Genomic DNA, 16,484 nt, shown 5'->3' on the forward strand with positions numbered 1-16,484 from the left:
CTGTTAGTTTCAACATATGCCAAAATACATACCTTAGCATAAATACTGTCTGGTTCTGTGTATTGGCTGTTGACATGGACACGCCCTCTGTCATGTGGTTATGTGTCTGTTTAGTGTTTCTTGTTCCACAGTCCTTTACTCCCTGCTCCTCACTATATGCTGTGCTTAGTCACTTAGTCATGTCTGACTCTCTGCGACCGCATGGACTGTAGCCGGCCAGGCTCCTCTGTCCAGGCAAGAATACTGGAATGGGTTGCCATGCCCTCCTCCAGGGGATCTTCCCAATCCAGGGACTGAACCTGGCTCTCTCATGGATTCTCTACTGCCTGAGCCACCAGGGAAGCCCAAGAATACTGGAGTGGGTAGCCTGTCCTTTCTCCAGGAGAGCTTCCCTACCCAGGAGTTGAACCTGGGTCTCCTGCGTTGCAGGCAGATTCTTCACTAGCTGAGCTACCAGGAAATCCTGCCCCTCAGTGTATAGGAAGGAGATATTAATACTTTTATCCTCCTCTGGAGCTGTGCTTCTCTTTCTGAGTCCCAACTTCTGTCATCCATATGTTTCAATTATATTTGCATGTTACTTTTACATCAAGGATAGATATTACTTGGATTTCATAACCATAATTAAGTTCTTTAGCTTTTGTTTGGTTGCTTCTAAAAGCTGAAAATCAGGAAATAGTGTTTATATTATAATGTCTTTGTTGGAACTGGTGTGAAGCTTAGTAGTACACTGGGGTTATATGCAGGGACCGAAGAGGGTTCTTGTATAATATACTGGTTTGTCTGTTCCTCTGTTGTTTCCTCCTTCAAAGCACATCAGGACCCTTCACTTGAAGTCTGCCAGTGCCAAACTCAAAATTCTTACACACCCAGTTGCTTTAAATATAGGTCAGCAAGTAATAGTCTTAGCCTTTCAGAGCCTGCATTTCACATCTGTTAACTGGCTCTAGATAAGCAAATCCTGTAGCTCTAAGAGCCCCCACACCTCTGCTGCCGTTGGGAGCTCTGTGGCTCAGAGGCCTCTCCGGGTAGAAGCCCATCCCTGGTCCCCCTCCTTCCTCAGGGACCTTCCTCTGTCCTGCATGGGGGCCTGGGCTGCTTTCTTGGGAAGGTCTGCTGTGTGAAGGGATACTTCTCAGTAGAGCTTATTGTGTGATACTGTTGTCTTTGCTCCTGTCTTTTTCTTGATGAGCTCTGAAATCCTTGAACTCAGCTGGGATTATGTTTCCTTTGTTATCCTAGAGCCTTAGCTCTTACTCATCCCACACATCCCTTTAAGTGGCCTGCCTTTGTCGTCTTCAGTTCAGTTCAATCGCTCAGTCGTGTCCGACTCTTTGCGACCCCATGGACTGCGGCACTCCCGGCCTCCCTGTCCCGGAGTTTACTCATACTCACCAAGTCCCGGAGTTTACTCATACTCAGGTCCGTTGAGTTGGTGATGCCATCCAACCATCTCATCTTCTGTCGTCCTCTTCTCCTCCCACCTTGTCTTTGCCAGCATCTTAAATTATTTCAGATTCCTGAGATGGCTCTTTTCCAGTTGTAGCTGTTGACTCTTCCAGGCTGCTCTTTGTCTTGGGACTTCTTTTTCCTGTTTCCTCAGTTATGAATCTGTGTTGTCTTCCACATTTTCCTTTCTTTGCTTTTGTTTTTCTGATATATATCCTCAGGTGACGCTTAAGAAAAGACCACTAGAGGTAGATTATTTGAACCCTTGGACGCCTTAAAGTTACTTAGTCTTCTCTTGTGCTTTCCTGATGATTAGGCTGAGAATGGACTTTTTAGATTATTTTCCCTCAAAAACTTGAAGATAGTATTTCATTTATTTTTGCATCTCCTAGAGATTCCCTGGGAGATTTGAATGTAATAGTGTATTTATAATTGTCCCTTGATGGGCTGTGTATTTCCCTAGTTCTTTATGTATTAACTCTCTGACCTTTCCAGCCTGCCCTGGGGCAGATGGAACATTCTTATGGCAGAGAAACTCCAGGTCAAGAGATAAGGAGAGCATCTTGTGTACTACCTCATAAAAATCTATTGAATTAATACACCACATAAAACACTTGGGAGAGCACCTGCCACTTACCCGGCATTGTGTAAGAATTTGTTACACCTAAGTGCCAGATTCACCTATGACATTTCTTCACTCCTTGTTTTAGTACAGCTTTTGTAAACAAGATCTGTTGTGCAATTCTATTTTATGTAAGGTATATTTAAAAATTAGTGAGTCCTATTGTTTTCACACTCACAGTTCATAGAAGCACACAGATAAGTTGGGTGGGTTGCTTAGGATTTTAGTATGAGGGAGATGGGGTTGGAAAGTAGGCCATGAAGTGAGGTTTACATTTTTTATTTTTTAAATCAAAGATGTCTCTGACCATAAAGTGGCTATAGAAAAGAGTTGAAAATCAGTAACCTGGGTTTTTTTAATGCCTTTTAGAAAGCTTTTCTCTTTCTTCCTGTGTCCACTTCTGTGCTGCTGCTGAGCATTATTAAGCTTGGAGAATTTCTTCTACCATAGGAACCTGTGAATACATATGGGGGTGTGTGTGTGTGTGGGGGGGTGTGTGTGTGTGTGGGTGTGTGTGTGTGTGTGTGTGTATATATTTCTTCATTTTATTTTTTCCTTAACCCTTTTAATGTCTTATATGTGTGCAGCATGAGTTTTGCCAAAGGTATTGCTTTTGAAATTTTTTTCTGGTCTCAACTATTTTTTAGATTGGAGATGTTTTTTCTGAGCAGTACAGGTTATGTTTACCCTCTACCAGCTTTCAATTCAGAAGTTAGATGATCAGTGTACTTGAAGTAACAGCAAATTTTTTATTTTTTTATTTTTTTTTAAAATTTTTTTTAACAGCAAATTTTTTAAACTTCGAGGACATTTATTTGAAATCTGACTGTTATGCTCATATTGTTATAGGCCCAAGATAACCAGATTGGATTTTAAGAAGAATAAACTAACATTGGTGGTTGTAGAAGATGATGATCAGGTAGGAATTATATTGCATTACATATTTAACAGTGACTGTGTTATATGGTAAATTAATTCTCTAAAAGGGGAAACAGTATAATTAATAACGTAATTCCCTGCTTTATGTCACACCATCTTCAAACTATAGTTTTCTGTCTTTAAGATGAAAGAATAAATAAAAGACTATTCTTGTTCCTTTGTTGATGAGTGTGTATCTCAAGTGTATAAAAATTATATCTAAATGGCTTTGTGCCTTTAGTTCCTGATCAAAAGATTAATCAGAAAGATGTACCTAATAATATTTTTTAATAAAGCCTTCTATACTAAGGATTATCTGTTTTTCAGTTAAATCTAGTTCCTAATTGATAAACTCACAACAACATGAATGACTCTCAAATGAATTATGCAAAGGGTAAGAAGCCTGATTAAAAGATTATGACTGTGTGATTCATTCTGTGACAGTCTAGGAAAGGCAGGCCTTACAGGAGCAGGGAATCACTCACTGATCCTTTGGGACTGGGTGTGTGAGGAGGCTTGACTGCAGAGAAAGGGCATGAGGAATTTGGGGGTTCAGAGAACTATTCTGTATCCTGATTTGGGTGCTGGTTGCATGATTCTGTGCATTTTCAAAAGCCGCAGAATTGTGAGTAAATAAAAATAATTTTATTGCATGCCAAGTAATACGTTGGAAATACATAGACAGATATAAATAAAAGCAGACAGGTCAAATGTTAAAAAGATCTGTATGCTCAGTAAAGTGTGAGTAGGGCTACTTAGCAGAACCTGAAAAAAGGAGACCCTGAAAATTAGATAAAACAACTCCAGGTTTTTGGAAAGTTTCCAGTTGTATTACTGAGATACATGCAAAGGATTACCCTGTCACACAGCTTGGAGGAATATCAGAGACAATAATCGAGCATTTAAAAAAGAAATGTCTCGATGGCACGGATGATCATTATATTATTGACAAATGAGTTGAAAATGCTTCAGAAGAGTCAGGTTTCACATCTAAAGACAATCTATTTTACAAATATTTTCCTTTTTATTTAAGCACAGATGTGATTAAATGATATTTGTATCTAAAAGAATCACTCAAGAATAATAAGATGCAGTTCTATATGATAAAGAAGATGGTCATAGTTTAATTGGTGATACTTGTTCTTTTTGGGCCATAAAATAATTGTACATCTTAGAATTGATGGAATTTCAGATTTAATCTAATACAGTATTAACTTCTTGGATATCTTTTTGAAGGTGTTTTATACACAAGCAAATGTGTGTATCATTTCTGTGCAGAGGTTCCATGCTTATGCGCTGTTCTCCTGCTTATCCTTTTTAAACTTTATGTTCTAACTTGGAATGCTTTCTATATCAATATGTAAAGTTGTTCTCCATTCTTATAAAAGCAAACTAAAATGCATAGTGTTCTAGTATATGGTGTACTCTTATTTAATCAGTTATCCATTAATTGACATTTATTCACTATTTTATTAACTGCCTATAATTTATACATTGGTGAGTATCTATAAGATAATGCCCTTAAGGGGGATTTGTGGGACTGAATGGCTATGTGCGTTTGTCCTGAATGTAGAGCGATCCTATCCGCTTGCATAGTCGTCAGTGTTCAGGCTCATCTCCAGGGGGGAATTAATCACGTTTGTATCTGAAAGGTTAAAAAAATGGAATTTCATTGTAGGGTTAAATTTTGCTTCTGGCTTTATGAGTGATACTGAACATCTTGTCATACATTTGAATTACTTGATTTCCTTTTTCGCCCATTTTTCTTCTGGGTTATTGGCTTTTTTCTTACAGTTTTACTGTTTGTCACTGACATTATAAATAGTTTATCTAATAGTTGTTTGTCCTTTGACAGTGCTTATTGTAGGGTTTGTCATGCACTTTAAGACTTTTTAAATAGGTGAATATATTCATCTTTTATGGATCTGGGGTTTCATGTCACAGAAGGCTTTTCCCTGTCTTGAGAAAGACATTTTCTCATGTTTTTTTTTTCCCCTTCTTTGTGTAGATTTTGTTGGTACATTTCATTGAAATATAACCTCCATTCAAAAAAGTTTAAGAATAAATGTACAGCTTGTTGAGTTTTTATGTACACTTTTATGACCAGTACCAGGGTGAGAAAATAGAATTCCAGCAGAATTAAGGAATTTCCCTTGTGTGCCACTCCAGGCCCAGTTGACCAAGGATAACCATTCACCTGACTTTTGAACTTGGTATAAATGACACCTGACTGACTGTTCCCTTTGAGTCTTCCTTCTGTATTTCAGGGCTGTGATTCTGAGCTTTCAGCCCTGCTGTAGGAGGTGACTGTAGTTGGCTCATTCCTACTGTTGAATAGTGTACAGTTATATGCATAGACCAATATTTATCCATCCTGCTGCTGATAGACATTTGAGGTGTTTTTTTTTTAATTTTTGGCTGGTGAGAAGAGTGCTACCCTGAGCCCTGGGATGTGCATGTGTTGGGCTTTTATGGAAACAGCTGGACTGTTTGCCAGTGTCTACACAAGTGAACCGCTCTCCCACCTGGAATGTGTGAGGGTTTAATCTGTTCTTCTTTTGCTTATGTTCAGTGCTCTCTTTCTCATTTCATCCATTCTGGTAGAGGAATTATTTTAGGGTTTTACTTGATGACAATTTCAGTATATCACTTATATTTGTTGGGTATTTGGATATTCTTTTTAATGAAATGCCTGTTGAAGTTTTTCATTTGTTTTTCTGTTGGGTCATGTATTTTTCCTCTCACTAAGGAAGTTCTTTTTATATCTGGGCCTCATTTCTTTGTCAGATATATATGTTGTAACTATCTTCACCTTGGTTTGCCTTTTGACTCCTTTATTAGTATCCTTTGAATAAAAAAGATTGTAATTTTAATGAAATGTAGTTTAGACATTTTTTCCTTTGTGACCAATGTATGTTTTGTGTCTTGAAGTGTAAGGATCTCTGCCTGTATCAAGGTAATTAAGAAACTGTGTAAAAGTTTGTGAAGTATTTTTAAATGACAAAATATTCAAAAATATACTGAAAAGTATAATTGAAACTGGTAACCATTTTACTCACTTTGATTTAACGTTTTTGGCATTGCTACTTCAGATCCCTTTTAGAACTGATAAATTAATAAAAGTATATTTGATACAGCTAAGGTCTAAGCCAAAGCTTGTCCCTTTCTTCCTCATTCTTTCAGGGTATCAGTCTCATATTTTCTAACCTTTTGTAAATATAACCACATCATGACACATGGTAGAACGTTTTAGAAATCTGCATATGTATGTATGTTACATATATACATTAAGGTGGGTTTTTTTTTTGCAGCTTGCTTGTTTTACCTAAGCATCTGTAGCCATGTAGTTCTAGTTCATTCACTTTAACCTATGTATCATATTCTGCAACATGAATCACCAGTAGTGCATCAGTTCATTTATCTTTTATTCATTTATCTATCTGTGTACTTTTATAATAATGTTATTGTTTACTTGATTACGTTTCTCATGTTTTGAACATTTAGGGTTTTATGCCAGCTTTTACTTTTACAAATGAGATTGAAGAAAATCTTGGGGTGTAAATTTTGGTTTTGAGAGTCCTTTCCCCTGGAGACACAGTATAGCTTAGTGGTTATAAATGTAGGTGCGGGTGTCTCAGTGGTTAGATTCAAAGTCTAGTTTCTTTTCTTACTAACTTTGTGACATTGGGCTTAATTTCTTGATCCTCAGTTTCCTTTTCTGTAAAATGGAGCTAATGATAGTTTCTACTCATTGAGACAATTCATGTGAAATTCTTAGAAAAGTGGCTATGAATATTAACTAGTATAATTTGATTCCTGTGAGTATGGTTACTAGGACCAGGAATGTGGCCATTTTTAAGGCTGTTACGTATATTGCCATATCTTATGTGAACCTTTTCATTATAATTATACATTCATTTATCCTGAAGTATGGCAGAGAAAGGTTCGTTTAATATCTCTGAGAAATGGGACCGTGTAACTAGAGAGGAAACTCTTGGGAATAATTTTATATTGGCAGAGAAAATGGACAGTTTGATTTTAACTCTGCCTGTCTCTGTAGGTGGCTCTAGAGAGTGTCAGAGTTTCAGGAAGCAAACCAGGTGCTTTATTAGTGTTTGACTTTTGATATTGCTGTGGTTATATTTGTAGCTGAATAACAGGTGACAAGAGTATCCGAGTTAATAATTACCTCTGTTAACATCCGTTTCTTTTTCAGGGCAAGGAGCAGGAGCATACGTTTGTCTTTAGACTGGATCATCCCAAAGCATGCAAACATTTATGGAAATGTGCTGTGGAGCATCACGCCTTCTTCCGGCTGCGAGGCCCTGTCCAAAAGAGTTCTCATCGCTCAGGATTTATTCGATTAGGATCACGGTTTAGATACAGGTGAATGTTTGTGGCTACTTGCTGTATCTTTCATCATTTCATAGAGGCCAGAAAGTGTAGCCCAGTTCCTCATTTGCAGATGTGGAAGCTAGGGCATAGAAAGATGAATCAGTTTGCCAGTGTTTTTCATTGGCCAAAATCAAAGAAAAAATGGTATATATTGTTATTGGTTGTAATTTCCTGAAAAGATAGAATATTGTAAAGGTGTAATGGATTTCATATCCCTCTTGATGTTTTCTTTTTTTCTTTAAGGAGTAATTTAACAGAATTTTTCCTGTTAAAAAAAGTTTAGTTACATAAAATACTGACCATATTGCCTGTGTTGTATGCTGTATTCTTGTAGCTTGTTTATTTTATGCATAGTAGTTTGTACCTCTTAATCCTCTATTTGTCTTTTGCCCCACCTCCCTTCCCTCTCCCCACCAGTAGCCACTAGTTTGTTCTCTATGTCTGTGAGTCTCTTCTGGTCACTAGTTTATTTTTTAGATTCCACGTGTAAGTGCTGTCATACAGTATCATTCTCTTTCTGACTTACTTCACGTAGCGTAATACCCTTCAGGTCCACCCATGTTGCTACAGATGGCATTATTTCATTCTTCTTTATGGTTGAGTAGCAGTCTATTGTGTACATCTACTATGTCTTCCTTATCCTTTCATCTGTTGATGAACACTAATGTTTGCTTTATATATTTATTAACCCCTAGTTTAAATCCACATAGCAGGAGTTTTGAGGAGTCTTTATCCAGCAGCTGGATACCATGTAGAAAACGGGTATGGTGTTCTAGAGGGATATTAATCTGGATAATATTTCTGGTCCTTATAAACTTGATGTTCCATTGTTCTTGCATATTCCATGTTTGTTAGTCATAAGCTAGAAACATTTTGGTTTACTCAGAGTAGCTTATTGATGGTGAGTTTTCAGCATGTTTCAGTGTGATTTAAAGAAGGAATGGATATCAGTAATGTGGCAAGTTGACTGTGTGTGGAATTCATGTAAGAAAGCTTCTGTTTTACTTACATTAAAGGGGGGGGCATTTTCTTGGCAGAAATTAAATGGCAATGAAGATAAGTATCAAATATTAAAATAGTTTTAATATTTCTGAGAAAGTCTTCTGAAAAGCATATCACAATTAGAAAAACTAATGGAAAATCTTGAGTTAATTGTACATCTTGCATTGAGGAGTGTGGGTGGGAAAGAGAGGAGTTCCATAAAAGCACAGATATTTCAAACTCACTTAATATGTTCTTAGGTGATGTGCATAATTAGGAAAAAACAACATAACTTGTGTTGCATCTTTCACACAAGCCTGAAGAGTGAAAAGAATGGTGTGATAAAGAGAGTCATCAAGACTATCTTGATAAAGTTCAGGAAGGTTCTTTTAAGGAAAACCTCAGGATAGACTTTCTGTTGTTTTCGTGTATCTGGTTACTGTAAGCCTGAAATTCTCTTGTTCCTGTTAAATGTCTCATTTATTTTAGTGGGAAAACTGAGTATCAGACCACTAAGACCAATAAAGCAAGAAGATCAACATCCTTTGAAAGAAGGCCCAGCAAACGGTATTCTCGACGAACTCTGCAAGTGAAAGGTGAAACGCAGCCCTGTTTTCCAAGGACTGTTCTTCCTGACAGTTTATCTTGTGCTATATTGTTGACTGGAGGGGAAGATGTCTCAGTCTTCTTACCTCTGTTATATCAGGAGTGCTAAAATACCCTTATTTAAATAATTGCATTTGCTCCTGGCATAATCAGTTCTAAAAAATACAAGGGGAGAAACTGCCTATACTGTTGCTGAGATTAAACTTGAAGCTAATCACAGCTCAGACACTGTGTTCAGTTTTTGTTCTTACTCTTTTAGTTCTTCTGTAGAGCAACATCTTCCCTCCCTTTGTGACTTTCAGATCTCCCTTAAGTATTTTTTAAAACATTGGTATATGATGAATAAATTTTAAGTAAAGATTATTTTGTATTGTGTTAGAATATTAAAGATTCTGTTAAGTGTAATTTTTATATTTAATCATCAGTGTACATTGTACATAGACATTTCCAAATTCATAAATGTTCCTTGTTGTTTGTTACTTTAATTATATAATACAAAGAATGGTTTACTCTGACCAGTAAGCTAAAACTTGTGATTGTTTTCAAAAAATCAGAGTTGAATTTTTAAAAATTATTTGTTTGGCAGTGCTGAGTCTTAGTTGTGGCACGTGGGTCCTCAATCCCTGTTGGCGGCATGTGTGACTTTCAGTTGCAGCATGTGAATTCTTAGTTGCAGCATGTGGGATCTAGTTCCCTGACTAGGGCTCAAACCCGGGCCCCCTGCATTGGGAACACAGAGTCCCAGCCACTGGACCACCAAGGAAGTCCCTAGATTGCATTTTAAGTATGTCCAGTGTCAGAGTTATAAATAAGTGCCATGACCTGATGTTGGCAGTATCAGTTTTTTCAAAAAACTGACTTATAGTCATATGTTTTGATGTACCTATAAATTAAGTAATATGTAGCTATAAATAAAACCATTTCAGTTTGTTTAATATCCTTAAATACCTTATAGACTCCACTGATGATTTTTCACTATCAGCTTATTCTAGAGGCTTGCAGATGATTCTTTTCTTTTTTTAATGTATACTTATTTTATTGCCTCATTTAAAAATTGGAAAAAATTATTATTACTCACTTTAATGGCATGAACCCTAGAACACCTTTTGTGAAATGAAGATTTTTTAAATATAGTGGAAAGTAGGTTACAAAGCAGTTAATCAAGTTTACTTTTGTAGGCACTTCCCTTGGTGGTCCAACAGTTAAGACTCCGTGCTTCCCATGCAGGGCCACGGGTTCAGTCCCTGGTTGAAGAACTAAGATCCTGCATGCTGTGCTGTGGGACAGAAAGTTAAAAGAAATAATACTAATAAATGGTAAAGCAGTTTATCATGTTGGAGGGAAACTAATGGGATGTTTTCTCTTTTCTGTCAGCAAGTACAGGAAAACCTGAAGAACTCAGGTGGGTAATGTCTTGCTCCTTAGGGGTTGACACTAGAATGTTTTAACATGTCCGTAGTTGCTGTCATTAATCCAACCAATATTTGTTGAAGGCTTGTTAGAGTGTTCCCTTGTCCCTGAGCATGGTGGACATGGCAGGGAACAAATGAATTCATAGTGCCAGATAAAGTTGGCGCAACGCAAATAAAGCAATTTGAAGAAAAAGAGTGGGGTTGGGTAGCTGTGCTGTTCATAATGAGACTGACATGCATCTGTTATTGGTGTGTGACTGAGGACATGCAGATGCATAAACTGTCACCCTTGTTCTCAGGGAGCTCAGAGAACAAAGGTTGATTTGTAGATAAACAGTCCATTTTATTCCTGGGTAAATCCCACTTGGTCCTGGTGTGTAATCTTTCTTTATGTTACACGTTGCTGGATTCTGTTCACTAGTTTCTTTGTGGATTTGTGTGTCTGTATCATCAAAGACACTGGTCTGTAGTTTTCTTGTACTGTCTTTATCTGGTTTTAGTATCAGGGTGGGTCTGGCTTCATAGAATGAGTTGGGGAATATTTCCTTCTAATTTTGGGGAAGAATTTGTAAAAAATTCTTTAAATATATGGTAGAATTCACCATCTGGCCTGGACTTTATTTATGTCAGATTTTTAAATTTCCAGTTCAGTTTCTTGTTGTAGATGTATTCATATTTAATTTCTATCTTGAATCAGTTTAGGAGTTTGTGTCTTTCCAGAATTTTTCCATTTTACCTAAATTATCTAGTTTATGGCATACAGTTGTTCATATTTTTCTCTTTTCCATTTTATTTTTGTAAGCTTTGTGGTGATGTCCCCTCATTCAGGACTTCCAGGTGGCACAGTGGTAAAGAACTTGCCTGCTAATGCAGGAGATGCAAGAGACGCAGGTTTAATCCCTGGGTGGGGAGATCCCCTGGGGGAGGAAATGGCAACCTACTCCAGGCTTCTTGCCAGAAAAGTCCCATGGACAGAAGAGCCTGCGAGCTGCAGTCCATGGGGTCGAAAAGAGCCGGACGCGACTGAATGACTGAGCACACACACCCCCCGTTAATTTCTGATTTTAGTTCTTTGAGTTTCTTTTTCCCTTGGTCACCCTAGATAAAGGTTTGTCAGTTTTGTTGGCCTGTTTGAAGAACCAGCTTTTGGTTTCATTTGGTTTCAGCCAGCTTTTGGTTTTGCTCTATATACTATTTCATTAACTTTCTCTGTGGTATATTGTTTCATTCCTTCTGCTTGCTTTTTATTTAGTTTTCTTTTTCTGGTGTCTTTAGGTGGAATATCAGTTTATTGAGATTTTGAGATCTTTATTGTTTTAATATAACATTTATAGCTATGAGTTTCTCACCAAGCACTGCTGTGATCATATTTCATAAGTTTTGGTCTGTTGTATTTTCATTTTTATTCCTTCAAATTATTTTCTAATTTCTCTTGTGATAGCTTCTTTGGCCTAGTGAGTGCTTGGGAGTATCTTGCTTAACATACACATTTGTATGTTAAATTTTCCTCTCTCTCTCTGTTTTATTACATTGTGGTTATAGAATGTACTTCACATGATTTTGATCCCTTTGCAGTTGTCAAGGCCTGTTTTATGGCCCAGCGTGCAGCTTGTCTTGGAAAGTGGTCCAGGTGTGTGTACTTGAGAACACTGCTTACTCTGCTGCTGAGCGTCGTGTTCTGTAGACGCCTGTCAGGGCTGTGTGGTGCTTACTGTTGTTCACTTCCGTTTCATCATGATCTTGGGCTAGTCCTGTCCTTTATTAAACGTGGACTGTTAAACTCTCCAGTGAGTTGTCTGGTTCTTTCTTTGTGCTTCATGTATTGGAACTTCATGTGAGGTGCATATATTGTTTATGATTATTTTATTCTTTTATTACAAAAAAAGTTCCTCTCTTTTTCCAGTAACTGTTTTGTATTAAAGTCTACTTAGTCTGATGTAAGTATGGTCAATCCGGTTCCCTTCTGGTTGCTTTTCTATGGCTTACCTGTTTTTGTCAAGTTTCAGAAGTTTTCCCTCATTATTTCTCACATTTTTTCCCTGCTCCTTTCTCTCTCCTTCCAGGACTCTGATTACACGCATGGTGCCCTCCTTGTGGGACCTGCAGACCTCTGAGTCTGTTCATGTTCCCTCATTCTTTTTCTTTCTGTCCCTCAGACTAGATCATCTCATTTGACCTACCTTCAGGCCACTGGTTCTTTTGTCCGCTAAAATCTGCTGTGTGTTCCTCTAGTGAACTTTTTGTTGTAGTTATGGTACATTTCAACACCAGAATTTTTTTTTAAAGATAATTTCTCTGTTTAAAATACTCTTTATTTGTGAATTCAGTGTTGTCATACTTTTATTTCTTCACATGTGGTGTTTTAGTTCTCAAGTATATTTAAATAGCTGATTTACATTCTGGAGGCAGGGAGCGAATTGTCTTCTTGGCCTCACCCACCTGGAGTGAGGCTTCCACAGCACTGAACACAGGAGAACCAGGAGGAGAGAAAATGGGCTTCAGATGCCAGACTCGGCTCTCAGACTGAGTCGATTGTCTTGAATAAATGTCTCCACTTGATGTATTCCTTTTAATGATTTTTTTAAAAAATAATTTTCACCAGCCAAACGTTTGTTTTGCTGGGAAGAGGATCTGCCCCGTCTTCAAACCATGATTCTTGAAGTCCTGCTTCTGATGACTCAATTAATAGTAGTAGTATAGTTTCATGTAATGCTTCTCAACCATTGGTGTGAAGCAGAGCCTCCTGGAATGCTTGGTAAACTATCAGATTCAAGACATACAAATCTAGTATTCTCTTTAAAAAAAAAAAAAAAAACTTGTATAATCTCCTATGCGGCAAGTGTATAGCTAGAGCTCCTTCAGAAGGAGTTGTTTCGGGTGCTGAGTAGGGTTGGTCTCACCTTGCGATGTCGTATTCAGTTTTGTTTTCATTTAGAAAGCTGGTAAAGCCAGGCTATGATTAGTGACTCATCACAGAAGCACTCTGTTTTTTGAGTAAGGATTCTTCTAAAGTTCCTTTAACTGTCAGTAAGTGGTTAACAATAAATAAATCGGTAGAGTAGGGAGAAAGGTGAGGGAATTTTTCACTGTAAATTTTTGAAAGTGAAAGTGTTAGTTGCTCAGTCGTGTCCGACTTTGCAGTCCCATGGACTGTATCCCGCCAGGCTCCTCTGTCCATGGGATTTTCCAGGCAAGAGTACTGGAGTGGGTTGCCATTTCCTTCTCCAGGGGATCTTCCCAACCTGAGGACTGAACTCAAGTCTCATGCATTGCAGGCAGATTCTTTACCATCTGAGCCACCAGGGAAGCCCTGTGAATTTTTAGTTAGGTAAAAACATTTTCTGCCTTTTCTGAGCTATGCACTTTAGTTTTTCTTGGGTTTATTTTTAAGCTATGCTTTTAAGAAGAATGGTGGAGAAGTGTTAAGAGGTGTTCCATGTAAAGTATTTTATTTGTCTTTTGTTTGTTTAATTAATCATGTCTTGCTTCCCTGAAAAACAGGCTGGGACAGAATATTAGAGCTTAAAGTGAAGAGATTCTTGCAGAAATGTAAAAGAAAACATTCAAGCAGTGATATGTAGTTGAAAAAGTAACTTATTTTATTTGCAGGAGTTTGTCCTCCTGTTAATTTTTCTGAAATACAGATTTCTGACCAAAAAGTGAATGTGACTATATAGTCTCTTTTCTAGAATTGAGATTAGTTTAACCTTATTAAATTTTACTGTGTCTTCCTGAGAGATGCTTTTGGCTCTGGAAAACAGAGCAAAAATGGGGTAGTTAAGCATATACTTTATTACTTTTTAATTAGAATAAAATTTTAGGAATGACATTTGTAGGAGGGCCACTCTCCTGAAAGTTATTGAGCCCTGCTCCTAACAGTGCTTGAGAGAACCTGGCCTGGGACTGGCAGGAACGCCCTTTCATTCCTGCCCTTGGATTTCTGTTTGCATGAGCAGCTTTGCTCCAGTGAACCATGGAAAACAGTACTGTTTGAAAAAGCAAAACCATTTGACCTAAAAAACTGTGCTTGTTTGAATAACAGGTTTTTAAATTGGCTGAGGTTAGTTTCTAACTACTCCCTCATGAGTCTTGACTAATATAAACTATCTTAGGAAGAGGTGACATTTTAAAGGACAGTTCACATTTCATTTAGTAGTACTTCTTGCACAGACTTAGTGAACAGTCTTGAAGACAGAAAAGAGAGGAAGAGAAGAAATGGTGGAAGAAGTGATACATAGAGAAGGCATTAGAGCAAAACATTTCTTTGAAAAGGAAGCTGCATTGGGTCAGTAATGAAAAGTAATCTGTTACTTTCATACTACTGGAGGTGAAAGAATAGGTGCAGTGATGAGAGCATAGTGCTTCCTGTCTTCCAAATTGTTCTAAAACAGGGAGCTAGAGTCCTGTAGCACTTATTATAAGCGCTTTTCCCCCTCTCGTTTTATTCCATCATCTTTTACCTATCACCTACTGGAGTTATTCCCAGTTGAAGGAAAACCTTCAGAGTGTAACCAAAGGGCCACAGAGTAATGTGTCATTTCTGAACCATACAGATTGAGTGGGTTTTCATTAACATGGAGATTAAGAGTTCCTGAATATAATACAGTGTGTTTTGGGGAATTACAGCAAGATTAGTAAAAGAAATTCTGCCTGACAGGTGTTTTCTTCCCCACTGGCCTTGGCAACAGATTCTACACTAAACGTATATTTTTTTAAAGATTTTGTTTGTTTAGTTGTATTTGTCACTGTTCTTTGTGCTTTGCTAAGAGCCCCATGCAAATAAGGAAACTGCAGTTCAGAGAGCAAAGCTAGTGGTTCTGTTTGGATTTGAACCCAGGCAGTGGAGGTGCTTGTTCTGGTGACTTTGACTTGTTGTAGGAGCTGTGGTTAGTAAAATACGAGATATAAAATGGTCACTCCTCCTCCCCTAGCCTTTTAGCAAGGCCTTTTCATCTTGAGTTCTTCTTAATTGGTGTCTTCCATTATCATTTACTTCTGTTTTGTTCTCCCTCTCTGAGAAGGCTCCTGGATCCTGTATTCAGAGTAGTTTTGTGTTTGTGAAGCTTTGCCCATTTCCTGTTGCTGGCATGACATCCTGGCTGGGTATGGTATTCTTTGAGGGTTGCCGTGGAGAACTCTATGCTGGCCTGATGCTGGCAGTGATGTGCTTTTACGTCTCTTTAAACTCTTCTCCGAAGTGTTGTTTCCTTGTCTTTGAAGGTCAGTAATATAACAGTAAGGAACTGAATGTATTTAATTCTGCATTTCATCTCCTTGGAATACAATGTTCTCATTAAATCTATAGATTATTTTTCTCTTTCAGAGAAGTTTTTTTTTGTTTTGTTTTTTAACGACACTGAATATATTTTCAGTTACCTTAGCTGAGTTCCTTTTCTCAGGACACTAGTTACACTCATGTTAGAAGGTCTGAAGTCAGTGAATTCTTTTATTTACCTTACTCTGTTGTGTCAGTATCTCATCTTTGAGTTCTTGTTGAATATTTGTTCTTTTTTTAGCCAGCTTTGAGGTTTGTTTTTGTTTGTTATGTTGTATTATATGCTGAGTTTTTTAAGTGCTTTTTTGGGGGAAGTGGGAAGGGAATGAGCACAACCTAAACTAAAGATTTAACGGCATACTTGTAAATCATTTGGAGGAGAAGGGTGTATGGAGAAGCTTCTAAGTTTATATTAAGGCCTATTGAGTTATAAAATGCTGAGTGACCTTGGAAAATCTTGAGAGGGTAGGAATATACAGAAGTGACAGGTAAGTTTATGTGGATGTTTTTACTTAATGCCTTAAAGAATCATTTGTGCAGCTGTCTTTATTTTGTTGTCTTTGACAGATGTTGTCCAATGAATAAACAAGATTAGTGAAGTATATATCTAAAGCACAAGTAGAATACAGGTATATGGAAATATCAAATGAGCAGGAAAGTGTCTGCCAGTAAAAGCAGATGTTTTCTGGACATCGTCTATTCTTAGTTTTAGGTGCTCATGGTAATTTTTTTCTTTTCTTTTTTTTTTTCCCCCATTACAGTGTTCACAACAATGTTTCAGCTCAGAGTAATGGTTCCCAACAGGTAAGAGAGTATTAAGCTTCTA

At 37.5% G+C, this 16,484-nt stretch overlaps 1 protein-coding gene across 6 annotated transcripts in view; it reads left to right on the top strand.

Annotated features, from left to right (window-relative positions):
• EPB41L5 (erythrocyte membrane protein band 4.1 like 5) overlaps positions 1–16,484 on the top strand; it is a 156,925-nt gene that overhangs the window by 53,918 nt on the left and 86,523 nt on the right. For all 6 annotated transcript variants that reach the window (XM_043894711.1, XM_043894712.1, XM_043894715.1 and 3 more), the window contains exons 11-15: positions 2,921–2,990; positions 7,206–7,375; positions 8,855–8,961; positions 10,346–10,373; positions 16,420–16,462. In XM_043894711.1, the coding sequence (XP_043750646.1) occupies positions 2,921–2,990; positions 7,206–7,375; positions 8,855–8,961; positions 10,346–10,373; positions 16,420–16,462 (418 nt within the window). The remainder of the gene's footprint in view (positions 1–2,920; positions 2,991–7,205; positions 7,376–8,854; positions 8,962–10,345; positions 10,374–16,419; positions 16,463–16,484) is intronic.

The sequence above is a fragment of the Cervus elaphus genome, chromosome 33 (assembly GCF_910594005.1).
Source record: "Cervus elaphus chromosome 33, mCerEla1.1, whole genome shotgun sequence".
Classification (NCBI taxonomy): domain Eukaryota; kingdom Metazoa; phylum Chordata; class Mammalia; order Artiodactyla; family Cervidae; genus Cervus; species Cervus elaphus.